Source organism: Elaeis guineensis, chromosome 4 (assembly GCF_000442705.2).
Source record: "Elaeis guineensis isolate ETL-2024a chromosome 4, EG11, whole genome shotgun sequence".
NCBI lineage: Eukaryota > Viridiplantae > Streptophyta > Magnoliopsida > Arecales > Arecaceae > Elaeis > Elaeis guineensis.
The window spans coordinates 139683375-139697142 of NC_025996.2; the positions used below are offsets into that span (position 1 = coordinate 139683375).

At 41.7% G+C, this 13768-nt stretch overlaps 1 protein-coding gene across 2 annotated transcripts in view; it reads left to right on the forward strand.

Annotated features, from left to right (window-relative positions):
* Positions 1-13768, forward strand: part of LOC105060820 (LRR receptor-like serine/threonine-protein kinase FEI 1) — a 45425-nt gene that overhangs the window by 12623 nt on the left and 19034 nt on the right. For both annotated transcript variants that reach the window (XM_010944660.4, XM_010944654.4), the window contains exons 2-5: positions 6249-6472; positions 6558-6693; positions 11319-11390; positions 11501-11572. In XM_010944660.4, the coding sequence (XP_010942962.1) occupies positions 6370-6472; positions 6558-6693; positions 11319-11390; positions 11501-11572 (383 nt within the window). In that variant the 5' untranslated portion in view covers positions 6249-6369. The remainder of the gene's footprint in view (positions 1-6248; positions 6473-6557; positions 6694-11318; positions 11391-11500; positions 11573-13768) is intronic.

Below are 13768 nucleotides of genomic sequence, written 5' to 3' on the forward strand. Positions count from 1 at the left end.
GTCCTCCGTAAAGGTGATTACGTCGTCCGGGCGCGGCTTTTTCGTCGGCTCCCCTCCCGCAGGCGTCCCTGGGCCCAGCCGCTTGGAGATCATGTTGATGACTCCGGCCGTCGGCTGATTGTTCGCCGCTTCTTCAGTCGGCTGGGGTCGTCGATCGGCAACTGATTGGGTCAGCGGACCCTTCCGAAATTTGCCGAGATACCCCCGGCGGATGAGAGCTTCGATCTCATCCTTCAGCTGGATGCACTGCTCGGTGTCGTTGTCGTGACTTCGGTGAAATCGGCAGTACTTCCGACGGTCGAGGCCCTTTGCCTTCAGAGGCGGAGGCCGTCGCAGGTATTCTTCCCCCTCGATCTCCATTAGGATCTGCGCACGAGGAGCAGAGAGAGGAGTGTAGGAGTCATACCTGGGGCGTGCCGGCCTCGGAGTCTGTTGCCGGGGTGACTTTTGGATTCGTCGGGGTGGCGAGACCCGACTATCGGTCGGGAGCCTGCTGGGTTCGGCGGGCTCCCGACCTTTCCTCCGCTTCTCTTTCGGGCCTCTGGGCTCGGTCAAGCATCGGTCGGACGCTCCTTCGTCCGCGCGCATATACTTGTATGCGCGCTCCAGCAGCTCGACGTATGTCCGGGGGAGGGTCTTGTCCAGAGAATAGGTGAATCGGGACGCCCTCAGGCCCCGCTTCATGGCTGAGACAGCCATGTCTTCGTTGAGGTCCCGGACCTCAAGCGTGGCCGTGTTGAATCGCGCCACGAAGTGTCGGAGCGTCTCATTCTCCCCCTGCTTGAGGGAGAAAAGGCTGTCCGACGTTCGCGGCGGCTTTCGGCTGGTGCTGAAATGGGCCACGAACGAGTACTCGAGCTGCCCGAAGGAGTGGATACTTCCCGACCGGAGGTCGGAGTACCAGGCCCTGGCAGCCTTGCGGAGCGTAGCGGGGAAGCCGATGCAAAAAAGAGCGTCGGTTGCCCTTTGAATCGTCATGAGAGCTTTATAGCCCTCGAGGTGGTCGACTGGGTCGGTGGAGCCGTCGTATGGCTCCACGTGCGGCATTTTGAACCGACTGGGAATCGGCTCGTCGAGGACCAGTCGGGAGAGAGGTTGGGCGGTCTGGAAGTCGACGTCGTTCGAAGACTTCTGGCCGTCCATCTGCAACTGGGCGAGTCGGCGGTCGATTTCCTCGAACCGGCGCTCGTAGTCGTCCGCTCGTCGATGCTGGGAGACCCCAGGAGTGGAGTCTCCGGAAGATTTCGAGAGGGAGGCCGACGGCGTGCGCGGTCGTTTCTCCTTCCTTGCCCGTTCCAGCGGGGAAAGGGAGGGCTGCTGGGACCGTCGGTCGTCACGCCAGGGCCGCTCCTCTTCTCCGTGGGAGCGCTGTTGAGGGCGCTCGCGCGGAGGCGACGGAGATCGGCGCGGTCGTCGACGGCTGCTCCTGGAGGGCATCGGACGGGCCGCCGGTTATTGCTGGAGGCTCTTGACTGCGTCCGTCAGTACGGTCATCTGCCGTACGATGGCCGCGATCTGCGCCTCCATGGTCACCGCGGGGTGTGGAGAGCTGGGCTCCGCCGCCGGCGGTGGCGGGGAGGCCTCTTCCCAGCGGGAAGAGCGCCTTGCCGATCCGGTGATTCTCGATCGTTGAGCTCTTGTCTTTGTCATGCTGCCCCCCTACCTGGCGCGCCAATCTGTTGCGGCCAATCGCCTCGTCGTCCGATCGCCGGGGAGCGTGCACCTGCAAAAACGAGAAGTCCGCACTGACCGGAGGCGGCTCCGGCGGGGACTCTCCGACGGTCAAGTCAGAGAGGTGACTGGGCAACAGTGAAATGAAGACAGAGAGCTCGATCGAGAGAGAGAGGGAGAGGGAGGAGCAAGCCTGTGGTTTCGAAGTCGAGAAGTGGGGAGATCCCCTGCACTGTTGCCTTCCCTGGTTTATATAGTGGAGCACGGTATGGCGCCGTCATTAATGGCGCAGACAAGTGAGGAACTGTCAACTCACTGTAGACTGTCAGAGTCGCCGTGAAAACGTCACGTCGCCGTGGGGCTGTCAAATCACCAGGGTTGACAATGCCCTTGGCGGGACAATGCCCCCAGATAGCCGCGCCGTATGTTGCTGTCAGAACTGACAAGGTCTGGCGGCTGTACGGCGATAGGAGGAGTCGACCGACCCTGAGTCGGTGGCCAGCTGAGTGGCGTCGGACCCCTCCGTTAGTCGGGGAGTCTTACGTGAGTCGGCCATCAGACCTCTGGGTTCAGTCGGTCGGGGAAGGTGTGCCCGACATATCCTCAGTCGGTCGTGAGCCGATAATTAGCCGGTGATGGCGTCCGTCGGTCGGGGGCTCCGGCCGCCAGTCGGTCGGTCCGGCCGTCGGTCGGTCGGTCGGTCCGCTCGACCGTTGGTCGGTCGGTCGGTCCTTCCGGCAGTCGGTCGGTCGGTCCCTTCGACCGTAAGTCGGTCGGTCGGTTCCTCCGGCCATCGGTCGATCGGTCGGTGGGTATCCCCCAACAAAGGGTTTGATCAAATATATATTAGAGATGGTAAGGCTCTTTCCATCTCCTATATTGGTTCTTCCTCTATTAGCACACCCATTGAAGATTTACAATTGAAAGATGTATTAGTTGTGCCACATCTCACCCAACATTTACTATCGATCTCTAAGCTTACAAGGGATAATAACTGTTTTGTGGAATTTTTTTCTTGGGGTTTATCTGTGAAGGATCTTAAACCAAGAAGACTTTATTGACAGGGTCACTCAAGGGTGATTTATATTCATTACTGGCATGTTTAAAGTCTCTCGTGAATGCTTAAATTGCTCTTCAAGGAACACAAGTTTCTTCTAAGTTATGACATCGAAGATTGGGTCATCCTTCTCTTCAAGTTCTCAATATCTTCAATAATAGTGAGAACCTTGAATTTTCAGATTTCTTGCAAGTTAATAAACTTTGTGAATCATGTTGCATGGCAAAAAGTCATAAATTGCCTTCTGCAAAGTCTTCATGTTTATCTTCTATGCCTCTAAATAGCATCCATTGTGACATTTGGGGACCTTCTCCTACTAATTTTGTGAATGATTTTTGCTACTATATCATATTTGTGGATGATTTTAGCAGGTTCACTTGGATCTATTGTCTACGACATAAATCTGATGTCTTGCAATACTTCATTCATTTTAAAGCTATAGCTGAGAACTTATTTTCTACTCATATCAAATACTTTCAAAGTGATGGTGCATTAGAGCTAATTCATGGTGTCTTTAAAGACTATCTTGAGAAATGTGGCATACTTTCTTAGATTTCATGTCCTCATACTGTTGAACAAAATGGTATTGCTAAGTGTAAGCATCGACACATAATAGAGATAGGATTAGCTCTTCTATTTGAAGCTAAAATGCCTAAGAAATATTGGCTTGAAGCTTTTGTTACTATAGTATACTTAATCAACAGATTGCTAACTCCACTTCTTCAACAACGTAGTCCTCATGAGACTTTTTTTGGCTCTTCTCCTGATTATAACTTTTTGCAAGTCTTTGGGTGTCGATGCTTTCCTTGCATGCGATCGTACAGTTTTGATAAGCTTAGTCCAAAATCACTTCCATGTGTTTTCATTGGATATGGTAATATGCATAAAGGATATCGTTGCTTGGATCTAAAAACTGGTCGCATGTTTATTTCTCATCATGTGGTCTTCGATGAAGAAAATTTTTCTTTTGCAAATTTATCGGGTTCTACTACTTCACCAACTGCTCAAACTTCAAAAGTCTTGCTTTCTATTCCTACTATACAACATGACAAACATATTTCATCTACAGATACTACTTCAAATGATCATTCTGATGCACCCATTGTCTCTCACTCTATAGGTGTTATAGTATCTACAGAGTCAAATATTTCAAATACTGATCAAGGTACACATATACCTTCAAAATCATCTTCACGACATCCGATGATTACAAGATCTAAAGGTGGAATCATGAAACCAAAAGTTTTCTTCTCCACCAAACATTCAATTCCTCAAGCTTTTTTTGCCACTCTTACTTCTATTGAGCCTACTTCCTACAAGGAGGCTTGTAAGGATCCAAAATGGGTTGCTGCAATGGAGAATGAGTATCAAGCTCTTCTTAATAATAACACTTGGAGTTTGGTGCCGCGTAAACCATCTATGAATATAGTTGGTTGCAAATGGGTTTATCGCATCAAACAACATGGTGATGGCTCTATAGAAAGATACAAAGCTTGCCTAGTTACAAAAGGCTTCAATCAACAATCAGGAATGGACTTTCGTGACACCTACAGTTCGGTTGTCAAGCCTGCTACTGTTCGCACTATTTTATAGTAGCCATTTCTAAAAATTGGCCCATTCGACAACTTGATGTGAAACATGTCTTTCTTTATGGCACATTAGATGAACAGGTATTTATGCAGCAACCTCTAGGCTTTGTAAGCAAAACTCATCCCTCTTTTGTATGTCGTCCACAAAAGGCTATCTATGGGCTTCGTCAAGCTCCAAGAGCTTGGTTTCAACGCTTTAGCTCATTTCTTCTTAAGGTGGGCTTTGTTCGTAATCGTGCTGACACTTCTGTGTTTATTCTATACTCCTCTTATGGCATGCTTATCTTGCTTTTATATGTCGATGACATTATTCTTACGGGAGATAATAAGTATCTTTGGGACTCTTTTGTTGCTTGCCTTGGAAAAGAATTTGTTATGATAGATTTGGGTGACTTGCATTTTTTTCTTGGGATTGAGGCTAAACGCGATGCACATGGGCTTCTTCTCACTCAAAACAAGTATAGCCTTGATATTTTACAACGAAGTGGCATGCTTGGTTGTAAACCATGTAACACTCCAGCTACTTCAGGCTCTAAATTATTAGTAAATAGTGGTACTCCTCTTTCAGATCCTATTGAATATCGTCAGTTGGTGGGTACATTGCAATACTTTGACACGCCCAGATTTGTGTTATTCAATAAATCAAGTTTGCCAATTCATGCGTGCCCCTACTACTGATCATCTTCTTGCTGTCAAATGCATTTTGCGATACCTTAAGGGTTCTCTAGGTGCTGGTCTACATCTTCATCCAGGATCCTTATCGACGATGGCAGCTTTTTCTGATGCTGATTGGGCTGGTTGCCCAGATACACGTCGATCAACCAATGGATTTTGTATTTTTCTTGGGCCAAATCTTTTATCATGGGCATCTAAGAAGCAAGCAACAGTTTTTCGCTCAAGGACAAAGGCTGAATACAAAGCTTTAGCCATTGCCGTTTCTGAAATCTTATGGATATCATACTTGCTACATGACCTTCGTGTCACTATCAACCTCCCTATGATCATTGTTTGTGATAATATGAGTTCAATGCACATGGCTAAAAATCCTATTATGCATGCTCGGACAAAGCATATTGAGTGGACTATCACTTTGTACGTGAATTTGTTACAAATGGTTTGCTTTTGGTTTAGTTCATGTGCTCAAATCATCAACTTGCTGATATCTGCACCAAAGGCTTCCCATTACCAAGCTTTCTTTGTCATTGTTTCAAACTCTTGATAGTTCCTACCAACAGTTTGCTGGAGGATATTAGGAAACAATAAATCATAGGCATGATTGATGCTATTATTGATTAGGCATAATTATTGCCATGATTAGGCTCAATTTTGAATTTGAAATTGTATAGTTGTAGATTGGAAATATGGCCCAAAAGGCAGCCTGTAATTATGTAAATTTGCTATATATAATTCAGTTTACAGCCCTTGAAAGGGTACACGATTCTCACACAAACAAATTACCTTTATCATCTTTTCATATAGTCCCAGCTGCAGACTAGCCCCAGAACCACCCAGAAATAGGGAAAAAGAAAAATAAAGATAGCTTGGTTGTAATACCTGCAGCCGCATCCATCTAGCCAAACAATTCTAGCCACATGCAACTCTAACTGCTGCAGTTCCAGCTAGATGCATTTCTAACTACAATGCATCTTTAGTCATGAGCAAGAAACTAGTCCCTAAGCTGAATTACATATTCAATAGGATTTATTATTTGTAATGAATATGAAAGTATTATTTTAAGCTGGTTATTAGAAAAATTACAAAACACGTCTGGACATAAATGAGATTTAAAGATGACACAGCTGTGGAACTGCAGCAGGTGTTTGATAGGAATTTGCTGATTGAACTCTATGCTTGTTACTAAGCTGGTTGCTCTCTCTGTCTCTCTCACTCACACTCACTCGCTCACTCTCTTTCTCTCCCTCTTGCTCCAGATGTTTTGATCATTTGCAAAATTCAGATGGCAGTTACATCCCTTACAGATAATTTCGTGCTTCATGCAAAACATCGGGAGTCTGTCAGTGATTTGCTGTAATTTTGTTATGCTCAACAAGCATGTCAATGGGCTTTTTTCTGATGAAATTGCAGACGCAACTCTTTTTCTCCATCCTGCTTGTCCTCAGCATGGTGCCCATAAACAGTGCCATAACTTCGGATGGTATGAGATGGTTCTGTAATTTCATCGTATTTGTTTTATTATTTTGTATTGTCGTACTTTTTAATTGAAGAATTGTTCCTCACAGGTGAGGCACTTCTAAGTTTTAAGACAGCAATTGGAGGGTCAGATGGTATCTTTCTCCATTGGAGACAAGAAGATCCTGATCCTTGTAACTGGAAAGGCGTGACCTGTGACAGTCATACAAAGAGAGTAATTTATCTGTAAGTAGCTCTAAGATATGGTGTATTGCTGGGAGTATGGACACAGAACTTCCAGGAAAAAAGCTTCCAAAAAAATTTAGAGGAAAGAGTGCTTGGGAGTGATTGAAGGAATTCATATTAGATTTCTTGACATAACAGGATCTCACATTGGATGTTTTCATTTCTTCTCTCTTTGCAAGTGAATTTGTTGCCTGCCTTTAGAGTACTTGATGCGAGAGTTCTGGAACTAGTCTGAAATGATAAAATGGGGCATTACCACCTCAATATATATGCATCAAAGGAAGTGCTTGACTTCAAATGTAATTGGACTCATAAAGGGGGCTGACATCTGAAGTGAATAAAGCACTCCAAGTCGGCCAGCTGTCTGCTAAGATCAGAAATGATCAATGGTTCTTCATTTTACCTTATATTTTAAATAGAGGTGTATATACATGCTGTCCTTTTCCCCCCCATTTGGAGACTTATCACTTGATATATGTGGCCTAGTACTTTCGACTCTCATATAGGTTTATAAAGGTAAGGCTAATTTTCAGAACAGTTAGTGGAATATCTTGTAGCCCCTGATTGCTTTCCCATATAGATCACTTAGACTATGAGTTTTGAATGACTTAAAAGAATTAGGTCTTGTGATTCTGGCCAGCTTGTGTGCTTTTGGTTATTGAAGCTCTAAGGAATGGAAGGTGCTGATTCCTTAAGCTTGGTGCCATATTGAAAAATAAGATATCAACTGATTATTAAACTTAAATTGATGATGAGGCCTTGAAAATTTCCTCTAGTGGAGGCTAACTAAGGCTGCTTACAAATATAAGGAATACTAATGTGCAATGCATGTGTTCGGCTGAGAGAGACACAGCAATGAATTTAGGGGTGGAGATGGTACAAATGAGTTCTCATTGTATAGAGACCAGGGACCTGTACGTGCATTACGCATGATGTAAGTCTTGAGATCTTGGGTAGAGTCTATGAAATGAAAACACAGAGTTTGCTTTGGCAAGGGAAAAGGAAGAACATAAGCATGGAGTTGCTTGGGAATGGAAAATAGGCATAATTGCTATCCATTCTCCAAAAAGATAAGGTATAAAATCATCAGGGATTGGTTTGCCTAGCCGTTAATATAAACAAGCAGAAGTTAATTTCTTATAAGGGGCAGTTAAGAGAGTATAGAAACAGGAGTCGAACTTAGAGGTGGCGTCACACCACCAAGCATTTATATTTACATGTTGAGATATGGTGTCAAGTAAGGTTTGCAGTTTTGGCTGAAACTGATTTGCTTCTGCTTAGATCAAACTAAAACTGACCCCCACTTTTGGGCATCAGTCAATTTCTTCAGTGTTGGCAAAAACTGACCCGTTTCAGTGGTTTTGGCAGAAATGGCGGCAACCAAATATGGATGCCTTTCTTGAACTCCACTTTTGGTATTTATGTCATATCGGGGTCCTTTTATTAATTACCTACGTACTGGGCAATATGCCATCTACTTTCAATGGCTTTTCTTTTCTTTTGTCTGGAAATAGAATGGATCCTGGACTCTTGATAATATACATTACTCTTGTTGGGTTGAGGTCTTCAAAAACCCTTATTTTAATGATGGATGAGGACTACCATGGACAACTACAATTTATTTGATAGGAAAGACATCCTTTTTTATATAAACTAGAAATCCTCTAACTACAACTATCTACTTTTATAACTGCTTAACCATGAAATAATGAGTCAGAGTGCCTAAATTTTATAAAAATGTAAGTTCTACTCAGAAAATAAAAAATTGTATTAGGCACTAAAATGCTTTACAGTTGCCAACATCATGAATTTTGGACCAATCAAAGCTCAGAAAGTAAATATGATATACGTGTGTATATATATTATATTCACAATAAAAGGTACTGATATGCTTGATAAACTTCTATGCAATATTAAATTCGGCCTCAAATTGTTAAAATTAAACATACAAAGAATCTATATAGTACAAAAAAAACTCTGATGCTTAGAGCGAAACTTTAAATCTCCGAAACGAAACTCCATTGGCCCAACTGAAACTGAGAGGAAACCAAGTTTTTGAGTGTTGGGGCCAAATGATCATGCAATTTATGTTCAAATACAAATATGCTGTTATGATAAGGCCTGACTTGGATTTTTCTTCATTTCCCAGCAGACAAAACATTTTGCACACATTTCATATATAATATTTTCTGTGACCTACAACTGCTAGATGTATGATTACATGAATTTATTTGCTTTTTGTAACTGATGTAATTTCTAGTGCCCTGACTTAAGTTCTCAATTGACCTATCATGCCCACTTTGTTTGACCTTCTTTTGATTAAGAATCTTAGTTTTGACTGATTCCTTCTTTGTTGCTTAAATTTTATCAAAGTTTATTTGTAGCCTCATCCTTCTAACTTTATGTGTGTTTTTTTGACCTGTTTTTTGTCGTCAATATGGCCACATGAAATGGCTATAAACTTCTGGGCATGTTGACGGACAATGAACGGGAAGATTTTTCTTTCCTAGACATGGGTAACCTAATTATTCAAATTTCTGATTTGATCTATGTCTAAATGAAAGAACACGATGGAGAAGGTTATGAGGCTACTGGTGGTAAGGCATATTGAAAAATTCTTTTGCCTTGGTCTTCTTAATTATTAACAAAAAGGGTGTAATCTAGCTGCACAAAAGAGTCACGTGCATACATCATTTTAAGGTTTAACAAAATTCTAATTGTTCATTGGGATGATCTATGCCTGGTTAGGCTGAAGTTGGGAGGGACTCGTATCTATATATATAGTAACATACATACATACAAAATTAGAACCATTTAGCGAATGAGTGATACTGGATTACTTTTAAAGCTGGCAACTGTATAACTACATGCTGTGGTGCAGTTTTATGTCAATGATATTCTTCAAGATCGTTGGCATGATGCTATGGAGGTGCAGCAAAACCGGATCTGATTGCTTATTTTTGTTAAATGAAATGTTGACTGATTCTTAATAGAATGTTGTAAAACTTTTGTAGGGCACCACAAAAAAGATGTTACTGAATAATTCTAACCATCAACCTGGGGTTGAAAACTAGGATTTGGGTTCATCCAGGTGGCAGGAGATGATATGAAGTTGTTAAAGGACAACAGCATTTAAGATTCAAATATGTTTGAACATGAGAGGGAATATTTTTTTTCATCCATGCAAGTTAGAATCAATCATGGAAGTTGTTTGAAGGAGATCTGTTGGAGCTGGCTATGAGCACAAGAACTGAGTTCTCCTCTTCTAACTAGAGCAGATCATGCTACCCTGATCATCAGATTAGATCATAACACAAGGTGTGAGATGATAGATCCACTGTATCTGACTGAAGGAGCAAAAAACCCAATTGAGAATATAATGGTCTGATTTAGTGAATTTTGTACCAGTCCGAACTGGTCGGTATATTTTGTACCAAGCCGGACTGGCGGGGAACCGGGACGATTCGGCCAAAGAGAATGGTACACCGGAGGAGGGAGAGGGAAAGAGAAGAAGAGAGAGAGGAGGAGAGGGAACATGATGCCATCGGAGGCCGACGGTGGTCCGTTGCGGCTGTCGAAGGGCCACAGAAGCCTTCCTGGATTGGTCTTGTCCGTAGGACTTTTAAACAAGCGAGAAAGAGAGAGAGAGGGAGCGACGTATTGGAGAGAGGCACAGCCGCCGGAGGGGTTGCTAGAGTTTGTTGAATGGCCGTCGTGGCCACAGAGTAGCGAAAACCACGTTGGCGGAGTGCAGCCGTAGAACAGAGGCAACTGTCCCTATTCGTTCATCGTATTTTTTCAAAAGCCGATGAATAGTAAAGCCGACAATGGGTTTGCCGGCTTCATTTTTTGAATTTTTTTTAGAAAAAATTAAAAACAGTGAAGCTGGCAATAGGTTTCTGGATTTTTCAAAAAAAAAAAAAACCGGTGAAATAGGGCCATTGCCCTATTTCATGTCTGCGGTGCCGCAGGCGTGGAGTACGCCATCCAGCGGCCATGGCGGACCATCGGAGGCCGTCCGACGGCCTCTCTAACGTCTTTTCTTCCCCCCTTTTCTTTCTCCCCCCTTTCTCTTTTTTCCTCTTCCTGATTTGCTTCCTTTGCCTGTGTTGGTTCGTGCCGGTCTGGTTCGGTATGGATCCCGCTAACTGGCCGGCATGGATTCTGGTATCAAGTCCGCGAACATTGGTCTGATTTGTAAGGAGACCATATTTCGGCCACTTGATTGATGGGAGTGTATTGCTGTTTGCAGATTCTAGCACTTGGTTTTCTAGGATATGTTCTAATATCTTTGTATTTTCATCATTGATTGTGATGTTGTTCCTTAAGTATTTAAATCAGTAAAGGAAATACATCTTTTCAGAGGTTGATTTGTGCAACTCTTATTTTTAAAGTTTCAATCCACATTTAATACTGCATTTAAACTTTATAATGGACTCTTCTTGCTTAAATGGGCAATACTGCATTCCTATCAGTTATGCACTTATCAAATTATATATGATTCTTATGATCTTGTGAGTTCATCAGTAGGTATAACACACATAATTACAAGTATTTTATTTTTAAACTTAGCTTCTTAAATATTTTCTGTGGAAACTGTGATATCATAGAGCTGTATATTTCAGGAGTCTTGCCTACCACAAGTTGATTGGGTCTATATCAGCAGAAATTGGCAAGCTAAATCACTTAAAACGATTGTAAGGCATCTCCTGATTATTATTTTATTAATTGTCATTGCTCTCAAATCGACTTGATTATGTATGGTAGTCCGCTTATGATGATAACATTTGATGATTGCATGTTCTAGAGCTCTAAATGGCAACAGCTTATATGGAACTGTCCCTCCAGAGCTTGGAAACTGCACGGAGTTACAATATTTGTAAGTCCTTATTTATATCTATCAATAGCTACAATAGTTGCAAGTCCTTGTATATATCTATCAATTGCTCTAAAGCTGGGTCAATATTTCAAGTGACATTGTTGAAGACCTAGGTGTATTGCAATTTTTGTCATTTACCTCGATTCATCTATATGGTCCAGCAATGTGCAGCACTTGCTTTTTGTGCCTATGCTGGAAAATCTAAAAGCAGTTGTTGGGATATCCAGACTGCTCCTTTAGATTATGCTTTCTGAGGTACACCAAACATCACACCAAAGAAGTAGGAGGATGGGAAATGCCATGGTGGAGCAGCCAGCAGGAGATTTCTAATAGTAATCAGCAATTTATCTTGTAGTTGTTAGAATTTAGAAATATATTTGTTATGTTGTAAAGTTGTTACTATTGCTGGAGTTATCGGCGGTCAGGAAGAAGAAAAGCATAGGAGAAAGAAGACACTGAAAAGCTACTGTTCCAAGCACAATTACCATCTATGAATTTCTCTAGTCTGTTGACTTAAGTTGACTTAAGACAGCTGGAACCTGAAGCAGTTGAGTAAAGTTACAAGCGGAATCAGAAAACAACTAGCGGATACTATGAACCAGTGACCTATACCTTATGTTGATAGTTACTTTAAAAAACGTTGCATGGCTAAATTTTTGATAACTTTATATTTGGACTTAGGTTTGTGGTATAACAAGCTCAGGAACTTGGTTTCGACTTTGGTTTAGATAAGGCCTGTCAAGTTTCATTGTTGGTAGTTTTGGCTTAAATTTCAGTGTTTGGGCAAGAAAAAGTACAAAAGGATATGAAGCAATCAGGAGAAAATAAAACAAACAAGGATACAAGTAGAATCAGAAAATAATTAGTGGATCATATGAATCACAAACCGACACTTTGATAGTTATAGGGAAAGATGTTGCATGACTAAGTTTATATTAGAACTTAGATTTAGGGTATAAAAAGGAACTCGGTTTCAATTTTGGTTTATATAAGGCCTGTCAAGTTTCAGGTTTGGTAGTTCTGGCTCAGGTTTCATCTTTTGGGTCAGAAAAATTACAAAAGCATATGAAGCAATCAGGAGAAAATAAAACAAGCAAGTACATGCATCCATATAGTGTTAGAGATTCAGAATAGCTCTGTTGTTCTCAATATTTGCAATTTTGCACTATATTTATTTTTTACATGTAGAAAACTGATGGTATGGATAGTAATAAAAATCCCCGAAAGAACTAGTAAATAAGAATTATTGAATTCTGTACCATTCAATTTTTTGATATAAATTTAATTATAGATAACTCATCAAATCAATTTCTATAAAAGTACAAAAGTTACTTGCAATTATACATAGAATTAGAAATGGATATGAACTAAATATTAAAAAATCATATCAATTGCCAAGTAACAATATATGATTTGTACAATATGTAAATAAAACTATCTCATATAAATTCCTTGAAGATATTAAACTAATATTTATCATGTCCAAGCTTTTATCTTGTGAGGCCATTATTTCAGGGGCATAATCTAGTCGTTGATTTCCTTCACCCTTCTTTCTCCTGTAAAAATATCTTAAAAAACGAAAAGATGTTTTACAATTAGAAAAAGCTATCTTTCTCTTGAATTTTCTGGTATCAAACTTCCAAATGCATTAAGTTTTCCAAAAACTAGAAAAATATCATTTTTAATATCATAAAAATATTTGAGGTTGCCAATTGGATGAGTTGGTAAAGTCTCTTGGCCTGGTAAAAGAGACATGGGTTTTATCCCACTTTGCACTCTAGTGTTTGGCCGAGTTTCCATCAAGGTTTTTAATCTTGTGTGATGGGGCTATCTCGATTTTGCTATGAAATAGAATGTGGTATCATCCCATCCTGTCCCGACACTTGAGGCAATGGATGTCCTAAGCCATGCCAATCAACATGTTGGGACAATGGTGGGATGGGCCTGTTCTGACACTTGGGATAGTACCCTATCCTGATGTCCTGCGAAACATCCTGTTGGAACTTGAGTCCTTGGTTTTTACCCCCTCTAGTTATTGAAAAAGAGAAAAAATAATAAAAATACTTAGGATTATGTTTGTTATCCATGAATAAGGAAAAATGACCAGAAGTGAACACTATAACTAAAGGTCTGCTTTATTGACTTGCACCGATTGTACCATACGGTGTTGGTAAGGTACCAGTGTAATATCGAGGT